Raw genomic sequence first — 27512 nt, forward strand, 5'->3', positions numbered from 1 at the left:
CAAAATAAAAGTGAAAAATAGCTACATAAACCCACAACCATGACAAGATTAAAGTATCAAATGTGTTCTATTCTTATTTCAGATGTAGAAAAATATGAAACTGACGATAAAAAAAATAACGAGGGCTTACTAGCCAATTCAAAAGAAACTAACACTAAATTGGTAAACTAGTAGTAGTGGTCACATGCCGACATCCTGGAACAGAGAAGAAAAGAGAAACTGCAGCAGCTTTTCTCTTTTGTGCAGGCCCTGATAAACGTGAGGGAGAGGCTGCACCTGGAGGGAGTTGGTGTTGAATATGCCCCAGGAGTGTTGTCTGTAATAATTAGCTGTCATGAGAAAATAAGTCCAAACGTATTTGCATAGAGTGAGGACTGTGAGGTTTATCCCCAATCTCTTTCCTCTGACCTGCTTTAAAGGTCTCCTATTATATATAAAAAACATGTCTATGATGGGTTTTGCTCAAAATACCAAACAGATCATGCATTTTAGACATGCCTCATATCCCTCTTTATCAGCCCTGTTCGAGAACTGCTGATTCGGGGTCCTTAGCTTGAAAAAAAAGAGGAGGGGGAGCTTGTACCTGCTCAGAATTCTACGAGATACTCAGCTAAATGCTGCCGGGATTAAATGCCATATCATGTTCCAAACCACATCAAGGATTATTTCTGAAACAGTATGGAACTCAAAAGTTCCTTTTCAATTTCCTGCTTTTTTTACACATTCTCTCTCCAGTACAGGTTAGCTCTGAGTGTTAGCGATGCTTGCTAATGTAAACAAAGACCATATTACCTCCAAAACAGTCTGGCATTGTTTCTGGTAGCAACATTTCTGATAGTGCCGTTGATCCGCATTTCCGATATTACGTCATATCGGACGCAAATCTGGATCAGCTCCCTTGTACCCCCGTTTTTAGAGATTTGGGTACGAAGGAAAAGAGAGAGGGTTTTGTTTTCTGACACTTTGTGAGTTCCCCGACACACAGGGGACACATATTTATGTATAAAAGACATCAAAAAGTGCATTTTGCATGATAGGTGCCCTTTAAGGTCCTGTCACACTGTCCCGAAATTGACACCCGATGGACACACGATAAAGGAAATGTTCAAATTCGGCTGTGATCGTAGCAACATCGGGCCATTCGTGAGGGCATCTTAAGCCATCGTATGACCGCCGGTGGAGTTTCTCAGGCTCCGGCAGCAACTTCGTGAGCGGCAACTTCGTAAGGCACTCGTGAGGGCATCTTGTCAAATCGTGTCATCTTCGTGTTATCATCGGTGCATTCACCCTCACTCTGATCGGGGCGAATGCCCGATGGCACCGATGATAACAAGATGCCCTCACGGTGGCCTTACGAAGGGCACAATTGACAAACGAATTCAACACGAAAATGAACCTTCGCAAGGTCCTTCGGCTATTTTTTGGCATGCCAAAGATTTTGCCACCGCTCACGAAGTTGCTGCCGGAGCCTGAGAAACTCCACCGGCGGTCATACGATGGCTTAAGATGCCCTCACGAATGGCCCGATGTTGCTACGATCACAGCCGAATTTGAACATTTCCTTTATCGTGTGTCCATCGGGTTGTTTTATTGCACAACAAAATCATGTAAATATATTATGTAAATAACCTAATTTGTGTTCTGTGAAACTAAAAAGGATATAATATATTATTTTGAAGGACAGTTGACAGGAAGTTGTTGTTATTATGGAAACAACATTACGGAGAAAACGTAATATTTTCTACATATAACGACGGATAAAGTAAAGAACAAAGTCTGAAGATATCAGTACAGTATCATAGTACTGTAACATAATTGTTTTTGGTACTTTCATTGCAGTTGTATGTCTTAAATGTAATGTAAATGTTGCCTTCGTGTGTGGTTCGGGGCCATCTTCGTGCGAAATTCACAATTCCATATTCGTGTGTCCATCGGGTGTCAATTTCGGGACAGTGTGACAGGGCCTTTAAGGTCAGTAGCGTGGCGTGGGGAAAAAATTAGGGGAAGCCAATAATACGTCCTTTCTTTTGGGTCGGGGGTGTGGTGGTCAATGTAATAACGTAACCAGATGAGTGATTACAGCACCCGGTATCATTTTACACACATTTGTATCATACAGATGCAGGACATACACATGCCTGTTATCTAACCGACAGGTCCGCACGCACTCTCCAGCCAAAACTCTAATAAGCATTCATTCACAAACTAAATCAGGAGACCTTTAACGTTTTACGTCCGATTCGCTCCTTTTTTCCTCGCTGTACACACAGTGGCGTTTTTATATGTACAAAAGTGGTGGGGACCAAAAAAGACTTAGATGTCTGTATATAAGCTTCTGCAGTGACATGCAGTGAGGTTCATGGCTGGTGAGGCACTGGCACTGACTCTTCAGGTTTACAAATATTATATTTTGACCTAAATAAAAATATAATATTATTTTCAAAAGCTTGTTTTGTCTGATGCTTCGATTAATTTTAAACAGACAGTTCCACAAAAGGATACCCAAAAAGTGTAATTTTATCATTTACATATTTAATTGTTCTCTCTTAGTAAGATCCCATTTTCAATAAAATGGTGGTCTTACCTTGACTTGAAGATGAAGTCCATGCTATCCTTCTGGACAAAAATCTCTATTACTTTTTTGTAAAAGTCCTCCTTATCTTCTTGTAGTTTCAAATGTCTATCATAAATCTAATCGATAGATTTATGATTCGAAAATTATAAAAGTAGGGTAGACATGTGGATATTATCCGACTGAACAAAACGTGCATTTATCTAACAGGTTTGTTTTCCACTGACCTTATTTCGAGCTATTTTCCAAAATCCTATGGAGAAATCCCATTGCTTTTTTGTCGAGGTTCTTATTATACATCCATGAGGGAAACCGAGCACAGCTTACTTCCGGGTTTTAGGACGCGTCACTGCAACACTAAGTTGATGCGATTTGATTGGATTGTGAGGCAAGGGAAGCCAGCCGCCTCTGGCTTCCCTTGGCATGGCCAATCAAATCGGCAATTTCGGCTGGCCTCCTCTCGCAACAGAGAGTGCAATCTACAGTTTCACCATAAAATCTAGAGGGGCGCTGTTTCACTCTTTGTAAAATACTCAATGAGAATGGGGGAGAGACGGGCCGGCAGCAACACACAACAAAGAATTTCCGAAACTAAACTAAGTGTTTTTATTTATTTATTGAAATTATAACTACAATCCGAAAAAACAGGGGAAGCCTGGCTTCCCTTGGCCTCCAGGAGAAAACGCCACTGTTTAAGATGTGGTCTCTTAATTGATTGTTTGGGCAAAGGGTAATATTATGGCATCTGATGACTACTCTTCTGTTGGCCACTAGAAGGCAGCATGCATCATCTTTGGCGATTACATGTAATTATCTCACTCATCAACCTAAATCAGACCAAGGCGGCGGGTACTGTAGGCTAAAGAAGCCTTCCCAAATATTTGTGTCACTGCATCCTGGTAAAATAAAAATATAATGTATAATGTTTGTGTCTTTGACATTAGCGCTGCTATGCAGCCACCTGTGCCCTGTACTACGAAGCCAGTTCAACATACCCTGGATATGTTTGAGTTATCTAAACTAACCCTAACAAACGAGATCTCGCTAAGCGGTCCTACGACGCTGGTTATCAAGTCGGTAAATCAAGCCGATTCTCTCCAGCTGAGAGCGCGTTCACGTGAAAGGGGCGGGGTTAGCAACATTTAACCAATCACAAATAGGGACAGCGCAGCGTCATACTTCATTAATGAAAAGTAAACTAATATTAGACAAATATGAACTTTAAACATCCATGATTTAAACATATAATCCAGGATACAAGCCACATAGTTGCTTAAACAATGTGCCACTGTGCACACACACCTGCAACACACCTGCAAGGTGAATATAGAACAACTGGTTAAACAATAACTATAGAGTGTTTGAAAGCGTACAACAGTTTTATGATATCACTGCCCCATCTAAGACACGAGTGGATCTGACTTTAATTAGGCCTACATTTGAGTTGAGTGTTTAGTCAACTTAATGTGTTGCTTAAAATAATACTTCTGCATACAATACAGTATTCTTTCACACACACATACGGGTTTTGGGCCGAGGGCGACACCGTATTTCCGGTATCCACCATTTCACGCGAGGTGCAAGCAGAATATCATAGTCTATTGCCTTAATCAATATCTAGTCAACTCTAAAATATCACATATATGCATTGGCATGATAATATTATTGTGACAAGTGGGGTATTCACCTGGTGTTTCTAGAAGATAGACGTAGATGCTGCCAAAATCGACCGAAGGCCACTTTCGATAGTCGTTTTTCCATACATCTGCAGGCAGTCTGTAAGGGCAATCGGACAACCCACACAGCTCTAGTTTACGCTGGTAACGACCTAGAGCACACCCCTCAAGTCCAGAGATGTAATCCGAAGACATGCAGCGATTTATTCGGTCGTTAATTCAGAAAAAAAACCTAGTGCGCTCTGCCTGGCAACATTACCTAGCTGTTTATATTAGCACCTCCAGGATATTAGCACCTCCAGGAACATGGCGTATTTCTATATAGATATATGGCGCGCGTTGCATTGTGGGTAGCTCGTGACGTCACTGTTTGTGAAATAATGTGGTGATGCACGGCCAGATACGGCTCGAGAAGCTGACTCAGATAAGGAAATGTGATATATTATGATATTATAAAGATAAAGTGCGACACGTCGGCGTCTTCTCTGCATACGGCAGTGTAAACTGTATTTCCTTTATCCTGTGATATTACTTGATAGATTTAAACTCCGCACACTGAGCTCTGATTGGTCAGCAGGCGGTGCTTTCACTGAGCTGATCTCTTTTCTATAGACGCGCAGGAGGCGGGCAGCGTCAGGTAAAACAAATTATTTAGCCTTCCCAAACCTGAGCCTCACGCGCCGCCTATGCCAACGGCTGCTTGGTCTTTTACAAATATAGCAGGCTACACAACAACTGCAGGCAGTCATTAGGCATAGGCTTGTTCGTATTGTTGTGACACAGACTTAAAATTCCCTTCAATATTTTTAAAGAGGATTAAAATGTTGGCACTTTTGAGTTTGTGTGCTTTTATTTTGAAGGTCCGCAGTGCGCTACACTATATTGTTTACGGATGTAGGCATACTGAAACAACTCGCTAAACTCCTTTGGATAAATCACGAGTTAGTTTACCGTGTGATAGTTCATCACGTAAACTCAATCTGCGTGACTTTGCAGCTTTTGGTTAACCTGGAAATCACCTTGTCATGGCGATAAGACTTTGTGGTGTTGTTATACTGGTTGCAGCTTCTATTCAGGACTGTGGTGAGTATCGTTTGGTCAGCATTAACCTGTAGGCCTATACAACTTCTGGCCGTGTCAAAATGTTACTGCGTTATTATTTTCAAACAGAAACAAAAAGGCATATTTGCACTTACTTACACTATCTCCAAAATCCCTTCTTTATGTATTGTTATTTTAATTATTCTGCACTCGCATATTAATGTTTATGTGTGTAGATGGGGTCCTGCGCTTCGCCTCCTACTATCAAGACCACATGGTGCTGCAGAAGTCTCCAGAGAGAGCTGTAGTTTGGGGCTATGGATCCGAGGGGGCACAGGTGAAATTCACCTTGTCAGGACAACACCAACAGAACGTCTCACAGGCCACAGTGACAAACGGTGAGTAAAACCATTTTATTTCAGATCTGATGTTTTTATGCTGACAACCAAAGGCTACCAAACAGGCTTAACTGAATGATCCTGCTGTTGGGAAGTGATGTGAAAGAGACAGTATGCTCTGAGCTGTAACCACTATTCAGACAGTTAGGTTGTAGGTTAGGTTGTAACAGCTTTCATATAATAATTTGGTCTCTGTCAAAAACTGGCTCAGGTTACATGACAAGGAGGGAGTCCATGTAAGGGATGTACTTACAATACAATAATACACATATTAGACTAAGGTTATTTGAAACTATCAATATGGTGAGTAGATAGATGAATCAAGGGTAGTGTTGAAGGTGCTGAAGCAAAGTCAGCTGAGGGAAGCATGACAGGAGAACCAGTTTGTACAGCTTTCAGTTCCCCCTCCCTCTCTTTCTTTCCCTCTCTCTCTCTCTGTCTCAGCTATTGGCACTTTTAAAATCATGTCTCGATTGTAAAATTTGACTTGGATGTAACCCTTGGCCTTCATTTAACGATAACAGTGCCTTGTGAGGCGCTAAACAAGCGTTGAAGCTCAGAAAGTTTGAACGTGCATTTTGGTCATCTTAAATAATGTGGTTTGATCCCCAGCTTCTCTAGGCAACATGCCAAAGTGTTCGTGGGACTTTGCTCCTGATTGGCTCCACCAACAGTGTGTGATTGTTAGTCTCCCTGAGCAGGTGGCACCTTGTATCTTAGCCTCTTCCTCAGTATACTGTAAGTGAGTGTTAATGCTGACTGGAAAAGCACTTTATAAATGTAGTTGATTTACATTTTTAGAGACCATGGTTTTAGATTATTCACTGGTGTATCCTTGCTCATAGCTCCTCACTCCCCTCTCCTTGAGATGCATTTTAGAAATTGAGGTTCATCCAAGATGGATTGCTGAGATAGATTTCCGGGTCAAGTGCCAGAGGAATGAGGAGCCCAGCATGCACGACATTGGGAAATTAGAAGAGCCCTAAGTGTCACTGACTGTCTTTACAGGTACCTGGCGGGTCACTCTAGACCCTGTTGAAGCTGGAGGTCCCTACAATGTGACAGCAGCCGTGCAGAACATCACAGCTGTTCTGACAGACGTGCTGTTTGGAGACATTTGGCTGTGTGGAGGGCAGAGCAACATGTTGTTTGAAGTCTCTAAGGTAGGCTGAACCAGGTGAACACCTGTGTGTCTTTCTGATCTGACCATCTCTCAAAAATGTGCAGTACAAGTCAGAAAAGCCTAAACTACACAAAAAAGGTTGCACAAATAGATTCGTGCCATGAAGCATTCCAGATGTATGGGACTCTGTTTGATATGTATATATTTATTCATTTTGTATTTATTCTCCAATAGATCTTCAATGCATCAGAGGAGCTGAAGCGTGCAGCACATTATCCTCATGTGAGGACTTTTATGGCAACCCTGGCCCAGAGCAAAACTGAGCAAACTGATTTGATTGACGTCCAAATTCCCTGGTCTGTGCCGCCATTATGTGGGTTTAAGATATTTATTTTATTCATAAAATGATTTAAATCTGTGTTTGCAGATTAAAGGTTTAGGTGGGTTACTTAACTGCAACTGAACCTAAATGCTTTGAAATAGAAACATGCATACTCAGTCACATGTTCATGAGTCCAAGCTAGTGTTTGTTTGGTTGCAGCACAGCGATGTAATCAACCATGTTGGTATTTGTTTATGTGCGTTTTATCACCTTTTTGCATTCTGCTGATTGACTACTTAACAGGCATGATTTGTTCCAGATCTGTCTGGTTTCTCTGCAGTGTGCTGGCTCTTTGGTCGTGATTTGTATGATAAGCTGCAGTACCCCATAGGACTGGTGGAGTCCTGTTGGGGGGGCACACCAATCGAACCCTGGTGCTCTCCAAGAGCACTACAGCACTGTGGACTACTACAGGAGCCTGGTGACGGGTACGTTTCAGGGATTCAATAAAGATATAGATACAGTATTATATCATCATATTATGTTTTACCGATCGATTTCCAAACACACATTAAGTAGTGCTTTAATGTTGTATATTAACTAACTACAAGGTTGACTCTTTATTGCACCTTAAATTATTTCAGTCCCAAAGTAAATTCAGTGTTGTGGAATGCAATGATCCACCCACTGCTGAACATGACCATCAAAGGAGCCATCTGGTACCAAGGTTAGACCAGCTGCTGCAAAGGTTTCTGATTTTCATGTATGTCCTGCATGTACTGTATAAGCCTTGTGTTGGTTGCTCTTAGGTGAGTCTAACACAAATTATCATCAAAAGAAGTACAACTGTTCCTTCCCTGCTATGATTGATGACTGGAGGATGGCGTTTCATCAGGGCTCAGGAGGGCAGACGGCTCTCGATTTCCCTTTTGGATTTGTCCAGGTATGTAACATTAATGATTTTAGTTTTAATAGCAAAATCACACTACAGCAAATTGTCCCATCGATGCTTTTTCCCCCCCAAATATTTATTAGTCATTTTTCAAAATCCACAGGAACCACTGAAAAATGTACATAAATCCATAGCCCTGCACTTATTTAAACATAAAAGTAGTCACTTTTAAAGTGTATTAGCCTTTTACTTTATTGCCTTTTCCAAAACGGAGAATGACAGAATTGAGTTCAAACTAAATTATGACTGTGGTTTAACTTGGTCACAGAAAACTAATGTGAAATGCTAAGTAAGTATTCAAAGCATTAGCTGTTTCGTTGCTTCTTTGGACTTCTATTTTGAAAATCAAGCCTCATTCTCAGCTCTCTGTCCGGATTAATTTGTATAATTGTTTTATTTTGTACATCCAAACTATAATTTATTTGTACTTGCAGCTGTCTACCTTAAAACAAAACTCAACTAGTGACACCTATCCGTAGCGGCGCCCATACAAGTGAAGTACACTTGTCATGTTCATGGACTCGCAGGAGTACTTTACTGCTGAATGAATACTGAGGGAAACATTGTTTATTTGCCTTTGCTTTTGTTAAATTAAATAAAAAACCTGGCGTTTTATAGTTTCAGGGGGAACACTAATCCATGATTTATTTGCACTTCCAGCTGAGTACCTGTGAAAACAAATCCAAAAGTGACGCCTATCCGAATATCCGCTGGCACCAGACAGCAGATACCGGCTTTGTCCCAAATCCCCGGATGCAGAAAACTTTCATGGCTGTGGCTATGGATTTGCCGGATAAAAAATCTCCCTATGGCTCGTAAGGATTGTATCAACATGAACTCATAGCATATGACCCTGTACAACACCAGGGACAATTACCTTGCTTTTTACAAGTATTTGGTGATACCTTTGTGTGATTGGCATATAATGTTTATAGGTGATTAGCTAATGGAAACACATAAACAACAACTCTTTCAGTAGATTTGGTCAATTCTTACATGTCACAATTCAATGTAACCCAACTCTTGTTTTGAGAGAAGTGGTACCGAAGGGCAGTGTTTTTTTTAATCTACCATATCAGATCAGACTTAAATGCTAAAATAAAAAAATGCTGATGTTGCAATTGTTTGAACTGGAGAATGGAGCTCAAATCATTCATTTCCATATGTTTCTGATCTGCCTTCCAGCGAGTCTAGGACAATTTTAAGATACCTAGAAACGAATCCAAAAAACGATTTGCTGCCACAAAGTGAATCCTAGGCATAATTCTCACAACAACAGACTTTCTTATGTACTGAAGTAGTACTGTGTTTGTAGTAAATTACAAACACAGAAACAGCTATCTGCTGTTTTTATGTCTTGACCTGAATCTAGTGTGATTTTGTTTTGTTTCAGGATCCATCCCCGAGATAAGCAGGACGTAGCCTTCAGACTGTCATTGGGAGCAAGGGCAGTGGCGTATGGTGAGCAGGACGTGGCCTTTTGTGGACCTTTCCCCAGCCAAATCCTGTCCACTCCAAAGTATCTCAAGATTACCTACGACCAGAAAGTCTCTGTCACTCCTTCTGAAAACATCTTTGAGGTAAGGCTGGCAGCGGCATATTCAGTATGACATCTTTCCCATATTTACCTGCTGGCTTTATTAAATATGCTAACAAAAAGAATAGCTTTACCTAGGGCTGCTCAATTAATCGTATTTTAATCGCAATTACGATTTTGGCTTGCAACGATTATGAAAACAACATAATCGAAATAAAATGATTTTATTTAAAAAATCTTTTTCAATAAATGGAAGTTTTCAAAGTAAATGGATAATCATTTTTAATAATCGTGATATCAATTATTGACCCAAATAATCCAGATTATGATTTTTGCCATAATCGAGCAGCCCTAGCTTTACCATAAGACAGAGTTTGTTTGCTCCGATAATTTCTTGCTAAATAAATACAATTCTCTCCTATTAAGATCTGCTGCTCAGAGAGTGAGTCTCCATGGGATCCTAAGGCTCATTGGGTTCCAGCTCCCATCATGCAGTGGGGTCTGACCACTGTCCAGTTATCTACCAGCGTGTGTTCTCCCACTGAACAAGTAGCTGCTCTGCGGTATGCATGGAGAAACTGGCCCTGTGACTTTAAAGCCTGTCCAATCTACAGCGCCAGTAAGATTTTACCTGCTCCTCCTTTTATTGCCAACCGCACTCCAGCCAAAGTAATCAATGAACTGTAAGAAGACCAAATAATGAACAGTCTGCCTTTGTTCAAGTCAACATAAGCTGATTTCTCAATGTAGTGGAATTAGGCAAATGAATGACTTTAAACAGGACGATTGAGACTGTGAAAGTAAGGAGCTGAAAATAATATGACACGATAGTGGATTGTTACTGCGAAAAGCTCAACTTGTCTTATATTCCTATTTTTAATGGTTTATGACTAGACAATTACTTCTGGTATTCAATAAGTTAATTGATTAGTCTTAGAGGGGGGAGTGACCGATCCTACAAACTACTAAGTGAAAAATACTGTCTTCAATTTATGGCATCTGGATTCAAAGCTCATCCTCATTTATTGTACAAATGTGGTCAGTTTGTCTGAAAGAGTCCAAACAATCAAAAGAGAATAATGCAACAAGATTATTGTTGCTATATCACGTCTTGGTTGGCAGTTGTACCTGTCAGCCTGGTGGGAAATATGTTTACTTTATTTTAAAAGGTGTTTTTTAATCAGTCCGTCTCAAATTTAAATACTGAATGTTAAGTAAAAAAAAATAATTGTTGGATGTATGTAGAAAAAAATGACAAAGGTTTTATTTGAACAAAACTCTGAAGTGTACAACACAAATCAGTCGTTATGACTAAATGTTTGAACAAATAAATGTGAAATAAACAACTGTGTGTGTGTGTGTGTGTGTGTACAAAGCCATTGTTTTTATATTACAGTAAAACAGAGACAGTAGAAAAATAATCTAACTACTAACTGGAAAACAAAATTGTAATTGCAACTTAATTTCGGGTACCAACAGTTATATATTTATGCCATTTACCAAACATTGTATACTTTTTTTATTCAGCAGATTTCCCAATAAGTAAAAAAAAATAGGTTTATTTTGAATGTAACTTTACAAACAAAAATGAAATTGTCATAACAGCTATGGTGAGTTAATGTGGCTATTAGCACTTTAAGCACACAACTTGTCTTAAATGTTCATTCTGGAAATTATTGAAAAAAATGACATGACACACTTAGTAAATAACAAATAAGCATCAACTATGCTAGCACACATCCCCAGTAAAGTTCCCAGCTGTCTGGAACTAGCTTGAAGATGAAAAACAATAAATAACAAAGGCTTGAGTTTCTGAATGCCTCGGTTTCCTACATGTTTGAACCATAAAGGAAAAGGGAGGAAAAAACAATATTAGCTTTGTAAATAAAAACAACTTTTTCCAAGGATTGCGTCCATGTATGACCGACCTTGCACTCCAGGATCAGGAGCTGAAATAGGAGGTAGAGGGCTTCATGTTGATGGTGGGGGAGGTCAGGTGGTGCTGGTGAGAGGAGCTAGGGGACTGCGGTGCCTGTCCTGAGGAAAGACAAAAGGATCTAAAGTACAAGCATCACAATCAATGCAGAGAGATCATCATTAAGCATTAAACAAATACAAGGGTATTAGAAAAGTACTTTGAAATATTCGTCATTTGGCCATACTTCTATTTAAAACCTTGCTGTAACTTCTGTAAAGGTATACTTTTTTTTGTATTATGCTATTTACATCAGAGGCCTGGAAGGGCACTAGATGGGGAAAGGAGGGTTACTCACACACAAAGTATAACCATAGCATTTATTGCTCATACATTTTGACAGCAGCTGTAAATAAGACTTGTATTTGTTTTCCCACCAAGGGATTCTTACGTGTGACTTCCTAGCCACTGACCCAGCTGTTAAGCCTAGTTCATATTCAGGATGTACTGATTGTACAGCACACGCAATAATCAAGAGCGTTATGAATGTAACACAGAAATAACAAAGCACAAGGTCATCTTAACTACAGTCAAGCTAAAAACATTGCCACTTTAAAAAACTGATATTTAGGAAACCTGTTATGTGCTCCGTCTTGATGCTCTCTTCAAAGCCCTGGTGTCTCTGGTAGGCCTCGAAGTTGACTGAGGCATCGTCCTCCGAGAGGCTGTGAGGAACCTGGCCATCACCGGGGCGGCACACCTCAAAACGTATCCATCGGTAGCTAAATAAAGAATATAAAATAAGAAAAAAACATATTTTTGGTGACATTTGGACTTTTAGTAGGTATTTTTGTACATACTTGTGTAAAATATATTAATGTAGTATGTATTAACCAAGGCTGCGTGTTTCCCTGACCTGAAAATGTTACTTACCACTTGTTAATGTATCCTTAGGACAGTTTTAAAATATATAATATCAAGGTTTACATGTCACCTAGAAAAATCATCAATATAGGATGTGAAATGTATTTGTTTGTGAACACTTCTTTAAACTGACTTCTTCTACACCAGGTCTTTGTTATAGTGATGAAAAACTAAGGTCAACAAGCCTACTGCTTTACAGCTGAAGCCTACAATGTTGTTATTCATATTCTTAAATGATGTTCTGCATGGTGTGTTTCATATTTACTTGCTACATTTGCGTGCTCCAGGACAACTCTGGATGAGATTCTGGATGGTTGGGTGTGAGAAGCCGAAGAAATCAGCTCCTGAGGGCATGATGGGCACCACAGACTTGGAACTAAGAAAAGGCCAAGTTGACAGATTATGATTTCATTCAAAAAGTTATGCCAATAAATCCAAGTCTTTGTGGTAAATGTTGGTACCTGACCGACGCGATGACCTTCAGTAAATTGGAGTGGCATGTGAGGGCCGAGGTGGCCACGATGGCATTCTGAGGATCTTCTTCAGGCACAATCTCAAACTATGGGAGACAATATCAGATTGCATGTGTCAGTAAACAAATGTATTCACACCATTTCAAACTGAATGAAACTCAACAAGGTAGTAAGTGGCAACTTTCTTGTGGAGACTTGGATCTAAATAATTCAATTCTTAAATAATGACTATTCCTTTTCCCTTTCTTGTTTGCACTTGGCAAACCTGACTTCAATAAAAAGTGTGTACCTGTGGCCCTGCTCCACTATCCTTGATTTGGCAGGTGTAGAGGCACTGCTGGTCGGGGTTTTTCATGCTGGCAAAGACTCGAGTGCTGCAGAAGCCCACCGGGTAAATGGCACACTCATCATGGAACAGCATTCTGTCTGTGATGATCTGGAAATTAGTCAAATGTTTGTATTTGGTGAGTAGTGTCAAATTAAAGAGGCTGTTGAGAGGGTAACTTGAAAATGTAAAACTTATAATACTTAATTTAAAACAAAAAAAAGTAGGTATTTAAAAAGAAAATGGTAGGATAAAGATAAAGCTTGGACCTCTCCCAGGCTGTAGACTGTTAATCCTCCCAATACGATGGGAAAGACAGGACGCCCAGATGAGTCCAGATGGATGGGCTGCACCAGTTTGCGAGACCCGTCTGCTAGCTTTCTCTTCTTAGTCATCTTCTTTGGAACTGAAGAAAAAAATAGATCGTATGACATAATGGGCTAACTGTCTGAAAGATAAATGTGGACTATTTCAATGACATCTATTCTCAATATGCATGGCACTCACATTCCTCTTTTCCATTTTCCTTGCCTCTCTCTTTCCTTTCCTTCTTGGGTTTTTTAAGAGATCCCTCTTCCCCTGTTGACACCACTGAGGCCAGGCTATGCCCCCCAGACAGGCCTGAAGCCCCTGAGGTTGAAGCTGCAGGAGGAACAGGTGGATGAGCGCTAGAGCTAGGTGTTGGTAGCATATCTCCTTCTGTCAAAGACTGGTACTGCAGCAATGACTTCAGTAAGAACCTTGAAATGAAAATTCATACGTTTTTTGTTAAAAGAGATGACTTGATGACACTTAACTTCAAGTCCTACTTCTAATAATCACAACAGCACATTCATCATGTTCAATATTAGAAGAAAAAACAGTCCTCGCTGAAGCAGGGTATATGCAGGAATCCTGAAGTCAAATTTAATACCTTTAAGACCTTTTTTAAGACCCTTTCCATACATTTTAAGACCTCATCGCCACTTAGAGTTTTAACCGGTTACCTTGGCGACACACTTCACCTCACATTGACTATATACAGTATTGATTGTCCTTCCTCCTTATCTCCCAACCATTTGGACGCAAACTTGCATTTCCCCATAACGATGTTGTTTAACAAGCGGCGTAAACGGACCTTCGCGCGCTATCAAGCAGTGAGCGTGCGATGTCCTGTTCAGATGACGTCAAACCCAACGGGATGCCATAAATAAACTACACAGAATCACACTACACACCTACGCAATGATTACATTCAGGCAGACTGTAGAATACAACCTCTTTGGACCATTTATATACTTATTGAAAACAAGCTACAAAATGTAAAACCTTGGAAAATGCCGTTTAATACTTTTTTTAATAGCCTTAATTTTAGCTAAATTGATTTATCAACTTTTAATACTTTTGAAGACCCCGCGGACCCCCTGTGAAGACACACATTTTTAAACTTCATGGAAAACATAAGCATAGCAGAAACATATCCGCTCACCTCCGCTCCTCCTTAGCTCTTAGGAACTTCTCTTCTAAATGGGCGACTTCGTCACAGAGAGCTGCATTCTCCTGTAGAAAACAATTGTATTACAGCAATGAAACTGATCCTGAGAATAACCTAAATAAAAAAATGAAACTGCAGACTATTAACGATTGAAAGGTTCTAACAACCTTTACAATATCATACCAAAAGCCTTAAGCATGCTGTTAAAGACAACACAAAAAACACTCATAGCTTTCCATGGGTCCACAGTTCACTCACAAATATCATGGCGCGGGCTGCTTTACGCAGTCTGAGGTACTTGAGTCTGTACTTTTCATTTAGTTTTTTTCGTGGACCCTTCTTCGTATTGGTCCTGTGCTCTGAGGAACTGGTGGGGGATGGGAAGGCGTGTGCCGAGGCCCCTGATCCAGAACTGGAGAGGGTGTTGTGCTGCGGAGAGCCGAGGAAAGACTGCGCAGTGTAGGCCTGCAGAGCCTGCTGCCTCTCCTCGTCCGTCTGTGGGGAAACACAGGACCCAGATGTGTTCATGTGCACAAGGTGAACCTGAGGCTGATGCTTGTGTGGCCTTAAGGATGATGGATGAAAATACAGACTGACATGTAAACGATAAAATAACACTGATGGAGCTTACATTTAAACTGCTGTATGACAAACAGTGAAAGTAACTTAAACCAAAATGCATCTTCAAAACTGAAAAAAATAATATAAAATTGTTTGACTTTGAATTCATCTCTAATATGGCTCACAGATCCTGCTGCTGATCAACATTTAACCCTGCTCACCTTCAGCCTCTATGGTGAAAGTATTATTACTATAGCAGTTACACAAATATTGAAGGCTTATTAGTAGTGCAGAGTAATTCAAGTCAGCCCTTATGTCCTTTACAAGCATGTTATTAAAGTAAGCTAATAAATAGCAGATATCCTAGCACATTACACCAGCTTATCAGAGTGCCAGATAGCATTACATATTTGCAACTACCAAGTTAGTTAATACAGTTAATCTATATAATCGAACTACAGTTTTGGACCCAGATCTTGTGTTGTCTGTCAGTATTTATTCACGACCAATAGTCTGGCATAAAAGATTTAATGCAATTTCAGGATCTAATTATTGTTTGGGTTTCGTGTGAATTTGGCGATAAGTGTCCGATTTAACTCACCAGCAGTGCAAAAACTCCGTTTCTGTTCTCAATCCTCTTGAACCTCCTGCTGCCTTTTTGTGTCTGAAACATATAGTGAGACTCAGGCCAATGCACAGGGCTATAATAGCCACATTTTTGTTCCCAAAAGCCATTTTAGATGAATTTCACCACTATTAGATACAGCAGGTTTAAGGCTTCTGTATTTGAGCACAGAGCATTGTTTGTTTCGACTGCAGCTCAGAAATGTTGGTCTCTTTTGAAAGTCGTGAAATAAGCCTAAAGAAGCAAGATGGCAAAACATGGAGAAAGAAAAGATAGTGGCAGAAATAACAGATACACATGTACTGTATAGACTGAACTGACACAAATGTTAAATGGAGGTGCACGTCATCACACTCAACAGCAGAGGTTGCTGTCAGACTGCCTCTTAAACACCATTCTTACCTCGCGGTACATGACTGCCTCCAGACTGGACTTTGCGCTGCCGAGAAGAAAACAACAAGATAAGCAGAGTCTAATTGTATCAAGTGTTATGGTCTACTCAAAAAATGTATGATTCACGATGTGGATGAACATATGAGCAAATTAGGCAAACATTTTGTAAAAATAGCGAGGATTACTTGGATTGAACAAGTCCCCTGTCGATAATTCTCTGTTTTATCTCCTTTATGTGCATAGGACGTCCCGCTTCTTCCAATACAATCTACATCACAGACAGGAGAAGCCAACAAAAACATTTACCAAAAAATCTCCAAATAGTTGATAGTTTGGTGTTACTAAAACAATTTACCACAGAGTAAATATTAAATACCTGTGCAGCGTCGAGCCATGTGAGGTTTGGCTTCTCTGCAATGTCACTGGGCGGTTCGCTGCAATAAGACATGGTTTATTATCATCCAGTGCAATATTGTATTTCGTAATTATTATTTATTTCTACTTGGAAGTCAATACATGTGAAATATGATTATATCAGTATATCAATAAAACCGCATCACTGAACTACTATGTATATATTTCGAACTTAACATGTGTGATATAGATTATTTTATATTAAATGATGTTAAAAAAGGAATTTAAATCAACTCAAATGATATAGGTCAAGAATCTAAAAGCACTTTTAAATAATGGAATCCCCTCTGATTTGTTTTATAATTTCATTATACCTCTTGTATTTGCACGGCTTTCCACTTGTCATATCAATGCACATATTTTTATTTTATTTGTACGGGCATATCTATATTTCATCTATAATGCACTTAAATATTGCTATATTTATAATAGTTTTAGTTTATCATTGTTTTATTTGATGGTCCTTTTAAAAAAATGTATCTTCTTTGACTGTGCTTATGTATACAACAAGGCAAATTCCTCGTATGTGTTAACCTCCTTGGCATTCAAACCTGTTTCTGAACTCCCAGGGATGCTATTCTGTACTGCAGCAATACCACTATGCAATCTTAAATGATTATTATATCTAATTATCTTATCATATATTTCACAGTGTATGTTCTGTATCCAAAAGCAGTTATTCTACACTTTTCTATCTTCTACAACCTCTCCAGAGTCTCAGCGGCCCCAGATAGACTTGCAATGCTGTCCAGCGCAGGAAACAGAGAGTAGCTCCCCTGCCCATCAGCCTCCATCTCAGATTCAAACGTGTTGAGTGAATCCATAGGAGACGGGGACACTGTGAAGACAAAAACATGAAAAAAGTATCACCTGTCTGCAGGTAACTCGCCAGAGGTGGGAAGGAACAGTACATTTACTCAGGTACTGTACTTAAGCACAATTTTCAGAAACCTGTAATTTACTGAATGTTTTGCTACTTCTTATTTCTACTCCACTACAATTCAGAGGTAAATTGTGTACTTTAACTCCACTGTATTTATTTAATACCTTTAGTTACTTTGCAGATTTTGATTAATAATGTGAAACACAAAAAACACATACAAAGGACTTTAGTTATACCTGGAGTAACATTACAAGCTATCCTTTAGTTAGGTAAATAAATCTAGGACTAGTACTTTTGGTACTTTAAGTATATTTTGATGCTAATAGTTGTGTAATTGTACTTGTAACAGAGTATTCCTACACTCTGGTACTTCTACGTTTACTTAAGTACAAGATCTGAGTACTTCTCCCATCTATGACGCCAGGCAGAATAACATTAGCGACAAGGGAACACACGCACACATCTGCAAATAGTGTAGCTAAGGCATGCTAATAGATGCTAATAACGTTACTACAACAGAAGTGTTTATTTAGAATTAAATACACACCTCAGTGAATCTGCAGCAAACCCGCAAACCCACTCCTTTCAGTTTGTGCTCCCGTTTGTTTGTGTCCGGGTGTCAACCGGAACCTTCAGGCGCCCTCATCGTATTGTTTACAACCATATTGTCTTAATACTCGCATTATCACTTAGCAGCAGCTTCCGTAGAAATGCAATACCGTATGGAAATGGGACAGATGAAAAGATCCGAAGTATGGTTTTGAAACGCCATTATCAACGTGATCGAGGAACATAAATCGGTGGCTGCCGGACATTATTCTGGGAAACATTTTCTCAACAAGATATCCGGTTTAAATTTGGATAACAAAATAATTTAAACAAATATCGTTGTTTCTTTTATTTGCTCCATGTTTTCATTGGCATTGAACAATTACCTAAAATAATCTTCTGATAAAAAAATTCAAAATAACTGATATTTCATTAAAGGGGCTGTGCATTGAGGGGATACATATCCTAGCATTCATAGTGGATTAAAGAAGGAAGTACACATATTACTTTATTTAGAAAGATGTTATGAGGAAATTAATCGGATCCCGGAGAAAAACAAGGAGGAAGCAAAAGGGACATTCGTCGACAGAAAACAAGTATAAACATTGGTTTGGACTTTCCTAAATGGTTATCACTGATGATGGACACGTGTCCTCAGAAGTAGCCTTTTTTCAGCTGAAAAGGTAATGTTAATTCATACTACTGATGTTTTTTAGAAGCTTAAGCAAAAACGTGGCCAACAACACTCAACAGTGGAGTGGTGATACTTGGAGGATCCTTACACTGATTCGCCACCAGAGGGCTCTGGTGCACCAGCCACATTAGAATTGGTACTGACACAATTCAGGAGGAGTTTAAGGTAAGTAACACATACTTGTTTGGCTTTACTTAAACGTATCCACATACCCTGTAACCAGGACTCTTGCGAAATGGCGAAAATGTCAATAAACTATAAACATTTAAAATAGTATAGGCCAGGGGTGTCCAAACTTTTTTAACCGAGGGCCACATACAAATATACAAAGGGCTGGGCCACTCACTAGAGGTATATTGCTTCATAAGTTCAGTTATAAGTTAGCAAAATCAATCAAATGTAGGATGCTTGTGAGTGTTTGCAGCTTATCCCTTAAAACAGAAGCCTCAGATTGATTATAATAAGGATAAATAGGAAGGGTTTATTTCAAGCTTGTTATGTAAATAAGTCATTGGGCTTTTTCTGATCAACTAAGATATGTTTCCAACTTTAATTAACACATGAATACTACTGTGTAATATATGTTTACATTTAAGAAGTAAAATATAAGACAAGCACAAGTTTCATTTGTGGGCCATATTCCATTATACTTTTTCAATTAGCTGAGGGCCGATTCAACATGGTCCGCGGGCCGCATTTGGCCCCCGGGCCGTAGTTTGGACACCCCTGCCTGGTAATGGCTATTGACCTCATGTTTAACAGCACTGTCTTGAACTGGACCAGCTTTCCATTCAGCTGTTGGAGTGATCTAAAGGAGTCTACCGTACCTCTTCCGCAAGAACTATCTGAATCAAGGGGCTCATCATGCAGGATGAAATAAAGACACATTTGAATTTTAGATATTTAAATATATTAAAAGGATATAACCCAAGGTATCCTATTTGCAAGGCGGTCCTATAGGCACAAATACAAATAACAATACCAATGTTACATATCATAGCATACACAACAAATACATATTGATAGCTCGCTCACCCTGTGCCACCCTCACATCCAGCTTTCAGCTATAGTCAAATAAAACAATTACAATGGCAAATAATGAATCAATCACATCATTACAGGAAGCAAAAGCCTCGTTTGATTAAAAGTGCCAAATTAAAAACATGGACAGTTTATATAAGATATGAATATGAAAATGTCCTGAAAAGGAGCTCTCTTTATTTTGATTTTCTGTTTTTCTTTTTTCTGGCACCTTCAGTGTCTCTAAATAAAAGCTCCTCTTATCATTGCCTAATGACTTACATGATGTTGTACATACCTACATGTTTGTGTGGTTGTTTTATCTGCACAGAACTGTATGGTACACTGTGGGAAATGACGAATAAACTGAGTTCATTATCTGTTTACCGAGAAATCAACATCTAAAATCATAATTTACAGTAGAGTTATTGCTTTTTTTCTGTTATTCTGACATGTTTGAAAGCAATGAATGGGGTCAATTTCCCTCGAATCTGATTTACTTTGTATCACTCTTTTCTTACGATCACCAAAGATTCACAGTAACGGCCCGTCCACACTACAGCTTCAAAAAAAGCTTGGAGCTCGGCGTGTCTGAAGCTCGACCAACAACCAATCACATAAATCTCCCGCCCCTGACACACAAGCAGCGGTTTGATTGGCTAGAGCTTGTACTGGCATATGATTTGATTGGCTGACGCTTCCACCGAAAGCTTCAGAAGCTTCAAAAGTTGAACATTGCTCAACTTTTGCAGCATGAAAAGCCAGGAAAGCTCCGCTCTGCTTCCCACAATGCAGTTCGGCGAAAAGTGACGTCACCCCATTCAAAGTGAATGGGCAGAAGCGTTGGAAACCGTTTTTGAAGCTGTCGAAGCTGTAGTGTGGACGGGCCGTAATGGTTAACCTAAATTATAAAGAAGCATTTTCCCACATACCCCTTGCCGTAGATAGTGCTGGATTATTTGCTGAGGTTGTGAGATAGCTCTAATCTGAGGTTGATACACATTACAGTAGCATACCGTGTAGCTCAATGCTATTTACCATATGGTGCTAACATAATCCTAAAAATGGTCTTGGACTGGAAAGAGATATTGCTTATGTTTATTTATGTAAAATGACAGACGCTATTTATTGTTTTGGGCTGAAAGTAGAAAAGATTTTGAAACCCTAGAAAACAAACCTAAAAATAATATCTTCATACAACCTTCCCACGCCAATCCTACGCCTTTAATCTCTAAACATGTCTATTGTAACATGCAATTTGTTGTATTGCATGTTACAATAGAACAAATGTATGTTGCCATCATTTAGGTAAACCACCTATTTTAAGTTCTGCTATTATTGCTGATTGCATCTTATTCACCTTAACATCTACTGGTTTGCGTTTTGTCCTCAACCGGGATCCTAACACTAAACTATAACATATTTAATGTGTCTGTGTTCATGAAACCAGTGGTGACTCAGCTCTTTTCCTATATTGGACTTCCTCTCATGTGGCCAAAGTTGCACTTAACATGCCCTGCAGTCCTCATTGTGAAATGACAGCATCCAGGCAAAAATACTGGAGTATTTCACAACATGAGGTTTAACCAGTTTATGGGTTTAACCAAGAACAAGTAATGGCATACAATGTTTCTTTTTTTCTTATCTTATTTTGTTTCTGTTTAACCAAGGTTGGTGTATTCCAAAATGAATACTCAGTGTAGCCCTGTTATGACTTGAGGGTACAGTTATTAATTTTAACCATGGGATGTGTTCATAGAACAACTTTAACCCTTCTATTGTCTTAGTTCCCCCCCCCCTTACTTTGGTCTTCGCAGTTTTAACTGCCATACATTAACACAAAAACCATTAATCATCACCAAATTTCATTCAACACCCTTTCAAACTGTAAATGTTGTATCAGACTACTGGTATACATGAACAACTGCAGTAAATATACAAAGAATAGACACTGAACATGTATTGCGTGTGCCAGGTGTGATCCATGTGGGGGGATGGGCACATAAGAGCGGGAAATGTGTCAAATTGTTCTGTGTTTGTGTTTGTGTGTGCCAGGTGTGAGTGATTCACATGGGGAGATTGGGCACATAAGGGGGGGCACATTTAGAGAGAGAGAGAGAGAGAGAGTGTGTGTGTGTGTGTGTGTGTGTGTGTGTGTGTGTGTGTGTGTGTGTGTGTGTGTGTGTGTGTGTGTGTGTGTGTGTGTGTGTGTGTGTGTGTGTGTGTGTGTGTGTGTGTGTGTGTGTGTGTGTGTGTGTGTGTGTGTGTGTGTGTGTGTGTGTGTGTGTGTGTGTGTGTGTGTGTTTTATCTGATCCGGATGGTTACTAATTCCTTTTATTTATGGCGGTCATTTTTGACCGGGTGTTACAAAGTTGACGAAATCATCCAAAATTCAATGAAAGTGGTGATCAGCAATTTTATATGTTCGAATATAATGTGAAGGATATCATAAAGCCTTAATGCAATCGAATGTAAAACAAAAAAGTTATGATTGATGAAAGTAGTAAATAGGTCAGATTTGACCCGAAGACAACAGGAGGGTTAAACCACATGTTTTACACCCAAAATGGCACAATTACGCATCACTGAAATAACTAAACATGTCTAACAATTCCCGTCATTACATTCCTTATTAATATCCACTCAGTAAGATCCTTTCTCTTTGCATAAACCAAGCAATAGTTACATTTCCCCAAAAATGATTCCCCACTTCATAAAAATGTAAAATATTGTTATTCAGGTCATTTATTTGTTCATGACATGCTGGCAGCAAGCACATCTTAGACATTGATCTGTTGTCTGTGAGTTCTTAGTAACAGTTGAGCCAGCCGTAGTTGAGCAGTACACGTATCACTCTCTTGTAGGGCAGGTTGTATTCACTCTGCCGGGGGCCATCTGAGAAATAAAGATATCCTGTGGAAAGGAAGATGTAGTTTATATGGAAGTGTTGCACTTAAGGCAGTGGTAACTAATAAAAGCTGTAAACAAAAATTTGTAAATTGTGTTATACTAATTACTGTCACTTTATAAAACTGTAATGGTGAATGGGTTATCATATGTCTTCCTATGTTTATCAATTTTATAATAACTGTAAGTCCAATAGTAACCCTGGACAATGTGGAGTGATAACAGTCACACTCCTCACACTCAGCAAGAAGGTAAATAAGTCAAACAAATCAGTCAAATTAATACAGATTGTGGTTGAGGTTGAGTGAATATAATTTCTCACCATAATTCTCAAAGGCAGCGTCAACTTTGAAGCCTATGCCAGGGAAATCCAGAATTATTGATCGTGGGTATCCAAAGTCCATTTGGTTTCTTCTCTCATTATAACTGCAAGGGAGAACAGGGGGACTTTAGCAAAAACTGTGTAGGTGTGTACCCTCACTTATCTGTGTTTATAGTCATTTATATACTCAGCTACTAAAGACCATTGGGATTTGGTCATGACCAACACTCACCTCCAATACAGGTTTTTCACAAATATGAGTGTTTTTCCAGTAGTTGGCACATAGACAGCTGCATCGACCTTACTGACTGAAGAGGGCAGGCCAAGGTTTGTAAGAGGCTTTGGATACCCTGAAATTATTGTCTTTGCATGAGACCTAATGCACCAGTATTGACGACCTGTAGAGAAACAGTTGTAGGTTATTCATGTCGTTTCATAGACAGCTTAAATGAACAGTATTGAGTTATTTAACATGCAGGCCTAACAATCTTTGAATTACCCTCAAAAAGACACACCACATCCTTGTTTGGGACTTCAAATGCAGCATCGACAGAGTTGATTTGTGACCATTTTGTGCTCACTTTCGTTAAACGGATTCCACTGGTAGTTGTACTCTTCCTCCAATAGTATCTAGCAAGGATTGTAAATTGAAATGTTAATAGAAATGTATTAATGTAACTCCCACATAAAAAGGATCATCATAAAATCTTAAAAAATGTACCCATTTTTAAAGAAGAAGAGGTCTCCCTTGATAGAGGTAGCAGCGTCAAACACCAGCTCTCGGCTGCACTGCTCATCTCTGGGGTTTGGCAGAGGGTCTTCTGGATCCTCTGTTGGTTCCTCTGGCTCTGGTCCAGGGTCCGGACCAGGAGGTGGTTTAGGTTTCGGTGCTGTTGTTGGCACTGGCGTACGACTGCCTGAGGGATGGATTAGGGTTAGGGTTCTCTTAAAGCAATCAACTTTCGAAAAAATAAGAGTGAAAAGCACTTTTAGGAACATGTAGGATTGGGCTCATGTTCAGCCTGCTTGTCAAGCATACAAACCACAATGAATATAAAATGGATTCAGTTTAATTCCCATGCCATTGAACCTCATTTCATGGAAACAGGAATTAGACAAATTACAAACAAAACCACAAGCCATTCATTAATAGGTCCATTGGTTACTGGTTAAAAAGAACATTCTGTCATGTAGCTCAGATAAAACCCAAGTAAAAAAATCCATCTTGGCTTTTGTTTTGCAATACTGATCTTTAAATAGAGGCTGTAAGGGAAACTTCTGTGTAGCAATGCAGTGGGAGTCACCGACTCAGGAAGGAGACACGGTAGAGCAGGAGCTTTGATGTCAAACACTGGAGGTTTATTTGGAGTTACGGCCGGAGAGATTCACATCACAAGTCACAGCAGTCACGGTGAGACTGCACAGGTGGGTTGCCACGTCAATTCTGGAGCGCCTCTCTCTCGTTAGCCCATTTAACTGGTTTCACAGAGAGTAATCAACATATTTTGACAAGATAGTTTAAACAGTTGGGCACACTGAGTCACTTGCGTCCGTCACTTATGGCCTCGAAGATGTCATACCTTGGAGTCCACAAACAACATAGAAGGAAGTGTCCCAGTGCACCCATAACAACAGACCATCTGTGACCTAGTGTTGACCGGTCACAGAATGGGAACAATAACATTATGGCTGAAGCAGCCTATGTCCTTAAAGGAGATAAACAGACGTCAGGGTTGGTCCTGTATGTCATATCTAGGAGTCTAGGTCAATAATTTCCCTAACAGAGGCTATAAAGATCTCATCTTATTTTAATCTGACAATAATGTAGTTTCCTTGCTCACCATATAGGGCTTGAACCCCACGCCTGTCATCATCGGGCAGCCTGTACCTATTAGTGTTGACATATCGATAGGTGGGGTACATAAGTGCCCTTCTGTCCCTGGAGTGATCCAGGCCAAGTGCATGGCCAAACTCATGGGCTGCCACCAGCAGAAGATTAACACCTAAACACAGAAAAATACAATGTCAGACATATCAGATTTTTACGATTTTCCATACAGTAGATTTACTTATTTCATCATGTCTCTTCTATAAGTAAGTATAAATCCAGAAATTCAGTTTGGCAAGGTGATATCCTTAAGCCCCAAACTGTTTTCAGCTTCAGCTTTAATAACATGTATTGTATTTACCTCTTGAGCTAAGAGTCCAGGTTTCATCATCATCAAAGTGTGTGTCCCCTCCCTGACCCCGTCCAGGAGAGTTAGCATGAGCCAAGACTCCACCCGCCCCGTCAAAAGGGTAAAAGTCCCCGTGATCTGAAATAGGACAACGAAGATAATTTAATCAAGTGTTAGTGAGTCTAAATAAAAGGATTCACATACTGATCAGCTTGCGGTTTTAAGAATGTCTTGTTCAATTCAGACTCACATCCACCCTTGAAAAGGATCATGATGTCCGCATTACCGCTGTAGACCTGCTTAAAGTTGAGCGGGATGACATCGCTGTACAGCTGGAAGGCCTGAGCGATGGTTGAATCCACATGACTCTGGGTCAGATCTGGAGTGTATTGAGTGATCCTGTTCAAATCATACCAAATCATCATCTTCATTATTATAGTCAACCACCACAAAAACTATTCATTCACAAAAGTATTGACAATAATAGCATGCAGCTCCTCCGAACTTAACTTCCAGTTACCTGTATGTAATCAGCCTCTTCTCCCACTTGGGTCTCCCACTAAAGTGTCCATATCGGCTGATATCAGACACACCACACCTGGGCTCCTTCATTACAGTCGTAGTCTCATTATTCATGACTCCAGTCACCTAAAGACGGATGGTGGTATGAAATAGTAAACACAAATATATTATCCCATACAGACATTTCTAAATTAAACCATTAGCCAATTTTGAGCACTCATAATTGTTTGGATTACAGGAAGTCATAGCTTTCATTCATTGTAATTACCTCCAGGCCAAAGAAAGCCTGCATGGTCTGTAGATCCTGACTGAAATTGCTCTGAACAGCTCTTCGTAGTGTGGAGTTTGTCATCCCAACGTCAGCGTAGAACCGAGAAATGTAATCCTGATACCAGGAGAAGGAAGAGGATTTTATTGCAAGTCATTCATATTTCATTTCATTTAAATGTCAGAGCCTATTTGAATGTAAATACATGCAACCTGCAACCACTACAATTTCTTTGAATGCAAAGTGATCCCCTGTTATCCTCTGGTTATTTCAGCCAGTTCCTAATTCCGATTGTTAACGCAGGACACTATTACGAAATTACCTCTGCCAGGTTTTCCTCCACTGGTGAAACTGTTGGCGCAATTGTAGGTGCTGCATGACAGAAGGCAAAACAACCCACTAGCACTATCCAAAAAAAGTCAACTACAGACATAGTTTTGAAATGTTTTCTTCTCTCCATCAACTCTCAGTCGGATGTTCGTATTTTTCTGATTTATGCTGAATTAGGGTACAAGGTGTCCCTTTGTGTATTCCACTAGAAAGACAAGCCCCTCTGCCAGAGGAGGGGGGAGTACACAGAGGTTCCTCTGATAACATAGTGGGAGGAGATGATATGATCAATTTAACTGAAGCGGTTTAAATATGTTTTTGCTTCTGTTATCAATTATATTACTTTTAATGAAATGCTTTAATTTTCCTCTGACACCGTTTCTTCACACCTTATATGATTTAACTTATGTTTGTATCATTTGTTACATGCGCACAGTGCAGTAAACAAGTGTGTTGAGTAAATTACAGTGAAGGTTCATTTGTTTATTGGCCACAATCAAACACTAACTTACATTTGAGCGTCTCAGTTAGATTACACTGATTTGTCCAGTTATTCATTTTAAATTCTGGCAAAAATTAGCAGGAACATACACATTTAAACTGCCGCTTATTTATCCAAAGAATACATTTAAACGTAAAATGTTCACCTCAACAGACACTGTCCGAGCTATACATTTGGGTGAAACCTTTAGTTGTTTACCGTATTTGTATGTACTTTTTGAAAACCTGTGATGTTAAGGGACCACAGTCCAGTTTGCTGGGTAAACATGAGTATGATGTTCGACTAAAGTCCACTAATGGAGGCTGGAACTACCTCTCACGCATTTTGGGGAAGATAATGCTGCTTAAGATGCCTGGCACAGACAAACAAATGATTTGCACCGACCTCTCTGCTTATGTCTGTTTGACTAAAAAATGCACACTTTCTTACCAACAAAGAGAGAAAATGACTGGAAAAGTAAAGTACAGGTGCTTAACCTAAGTACTGTACTCTTGATAATACAATGTGAGGTACTTGAGTATTTACATTTTATGCTATGGTATACTTAACCTTCAAAACTGAAGTTAATTCTTTTTTTTCAGAGCTGTAATTGTTTTAATGTTATTTTTGTTG

At 39.5% G+C, this 27512-nt stretch overlaps 3 protein-coding genes across 10 annotated transcripts; 1 reads left to right on the plus strand and 2 right to left on the minus strand.

Moving 5' to 3' along the window:
• Nucleotides 1-5118: 5118 nt before the first annotated feature.
• siae (sialic acid acetylesterase) lies at nt 5119-10967 on the plus strand. Its single transcript, XM_034224739.1, has 10 exons — nt 5119-5331; nt 5526-5687; nt 6696-6850; nt 7045-7183; nt 7452-7620; nt 7777-7859; nt 7942-8075; nt 8745-8899; nt 9478-9664; nt 10048-10967. The coding sequence occupies exons 1-10, from the start codon at nt 5274-5276 to the stop codon at nt 10306-10308; spliced, it is 1503 nt and encodes a 500-aa protein (XP_034080630.1). The 5' UTR covers nt 5119-5273; the 3' UTR covers nt 10309-10967.
• tbrg1 (transforming growth factor beta regulator 1) lies at nt 10870-18413 on the minus strand. 8 transcript variants are annotated; one of them, XR_004569846.1, is made up of 16 exons: nt 18156-18413; nt 17431-17563; nt 16688-16745; nt 16497-16579; nt 16321-16357; nt 15895-15957; nt 14991-15227; nt 14727-14797; nt 13766-13998; nt 13528-13664; nt 13223-13369; nt 12922-13019; nt 12726-12836; nt 12173-12318; nt 11550-11653; nt 10870-11450 (listed from the first exon to the last, which is right to left on the minus strand). XR_004569846.1 is itself a non-coding variant. In XM_034224732.1 (16 exons), the coding sequence occupies exons 2-15, from the start codon at nt 17547-17549 to the stop codon at nt 11564-11566; spliced, it is 1635 nt and encodes a 544-aa protein (XP_034080623.1). In that variant the 5' UTR covers nt 17550-17563; nt 18156-18413; the 3' UTR covers nt 10870-11450; nt 11550-11563. The 8 variants fall into 8 exon arrangements, 7 of the variants coding, with proteins under 7 accessions (XP_034080623.1, XP_034080625.1, XP_034080627.1 ...); XM_034224732.1 differs by having other exon boundaries at nt 11550-11658; XM_034224734.1 differs by having other exon boundaries at nt 10870-11658; nt 17466-17563.
• Nucleotides 18414-22586: 4173 nt separating this feature from the next.
• LOC117551703 (collagenase 3-like) lies at nt 22587-26628 on the minus strand. The gene is made up of 11 exons (XM_034224674.1): nt 26391-26628; nt 26069-26185; nt 25799-25926; nt 25529-25677; nt 25291-25416; nt 24943-25104; nt 23823-24018; nt 23601-23731; nt 23334-23499; nt 23102-23205; nt 22587-22785 (listed from the first exon to the last, which is right to left on the minus strand). The coding sequence occupies exons 1-11, from the start codon at nt 26526-26528 to the stop codon at nt 22682-22684; spliced, it is 1521 nt and encodes a 506-aa protein (XP_034080565.1). The 5' UTR covers nt 26529-26628; the 3' UTR covers nt 22587-22681.
• Between the last annotated feature and the right edge of the window lie 884 nt (nt 26629-27512).

Source organism: Gymnodraco acuticeps, unplaced genomic scaffold (genome assembly GCF_902827175.1).
Source record: "Gymnodraco acuticeps unplaced genomic scaffold, fGymAcu1.1, whole genome shotgun sequence".
Classification (NCBI taxonomy): Eukaryota; Metazoa; Chordata; class Actinopteri; order Perciformes; family Bathydraconidae; genus Gymnodraco; species Gymnodraco acuticeps.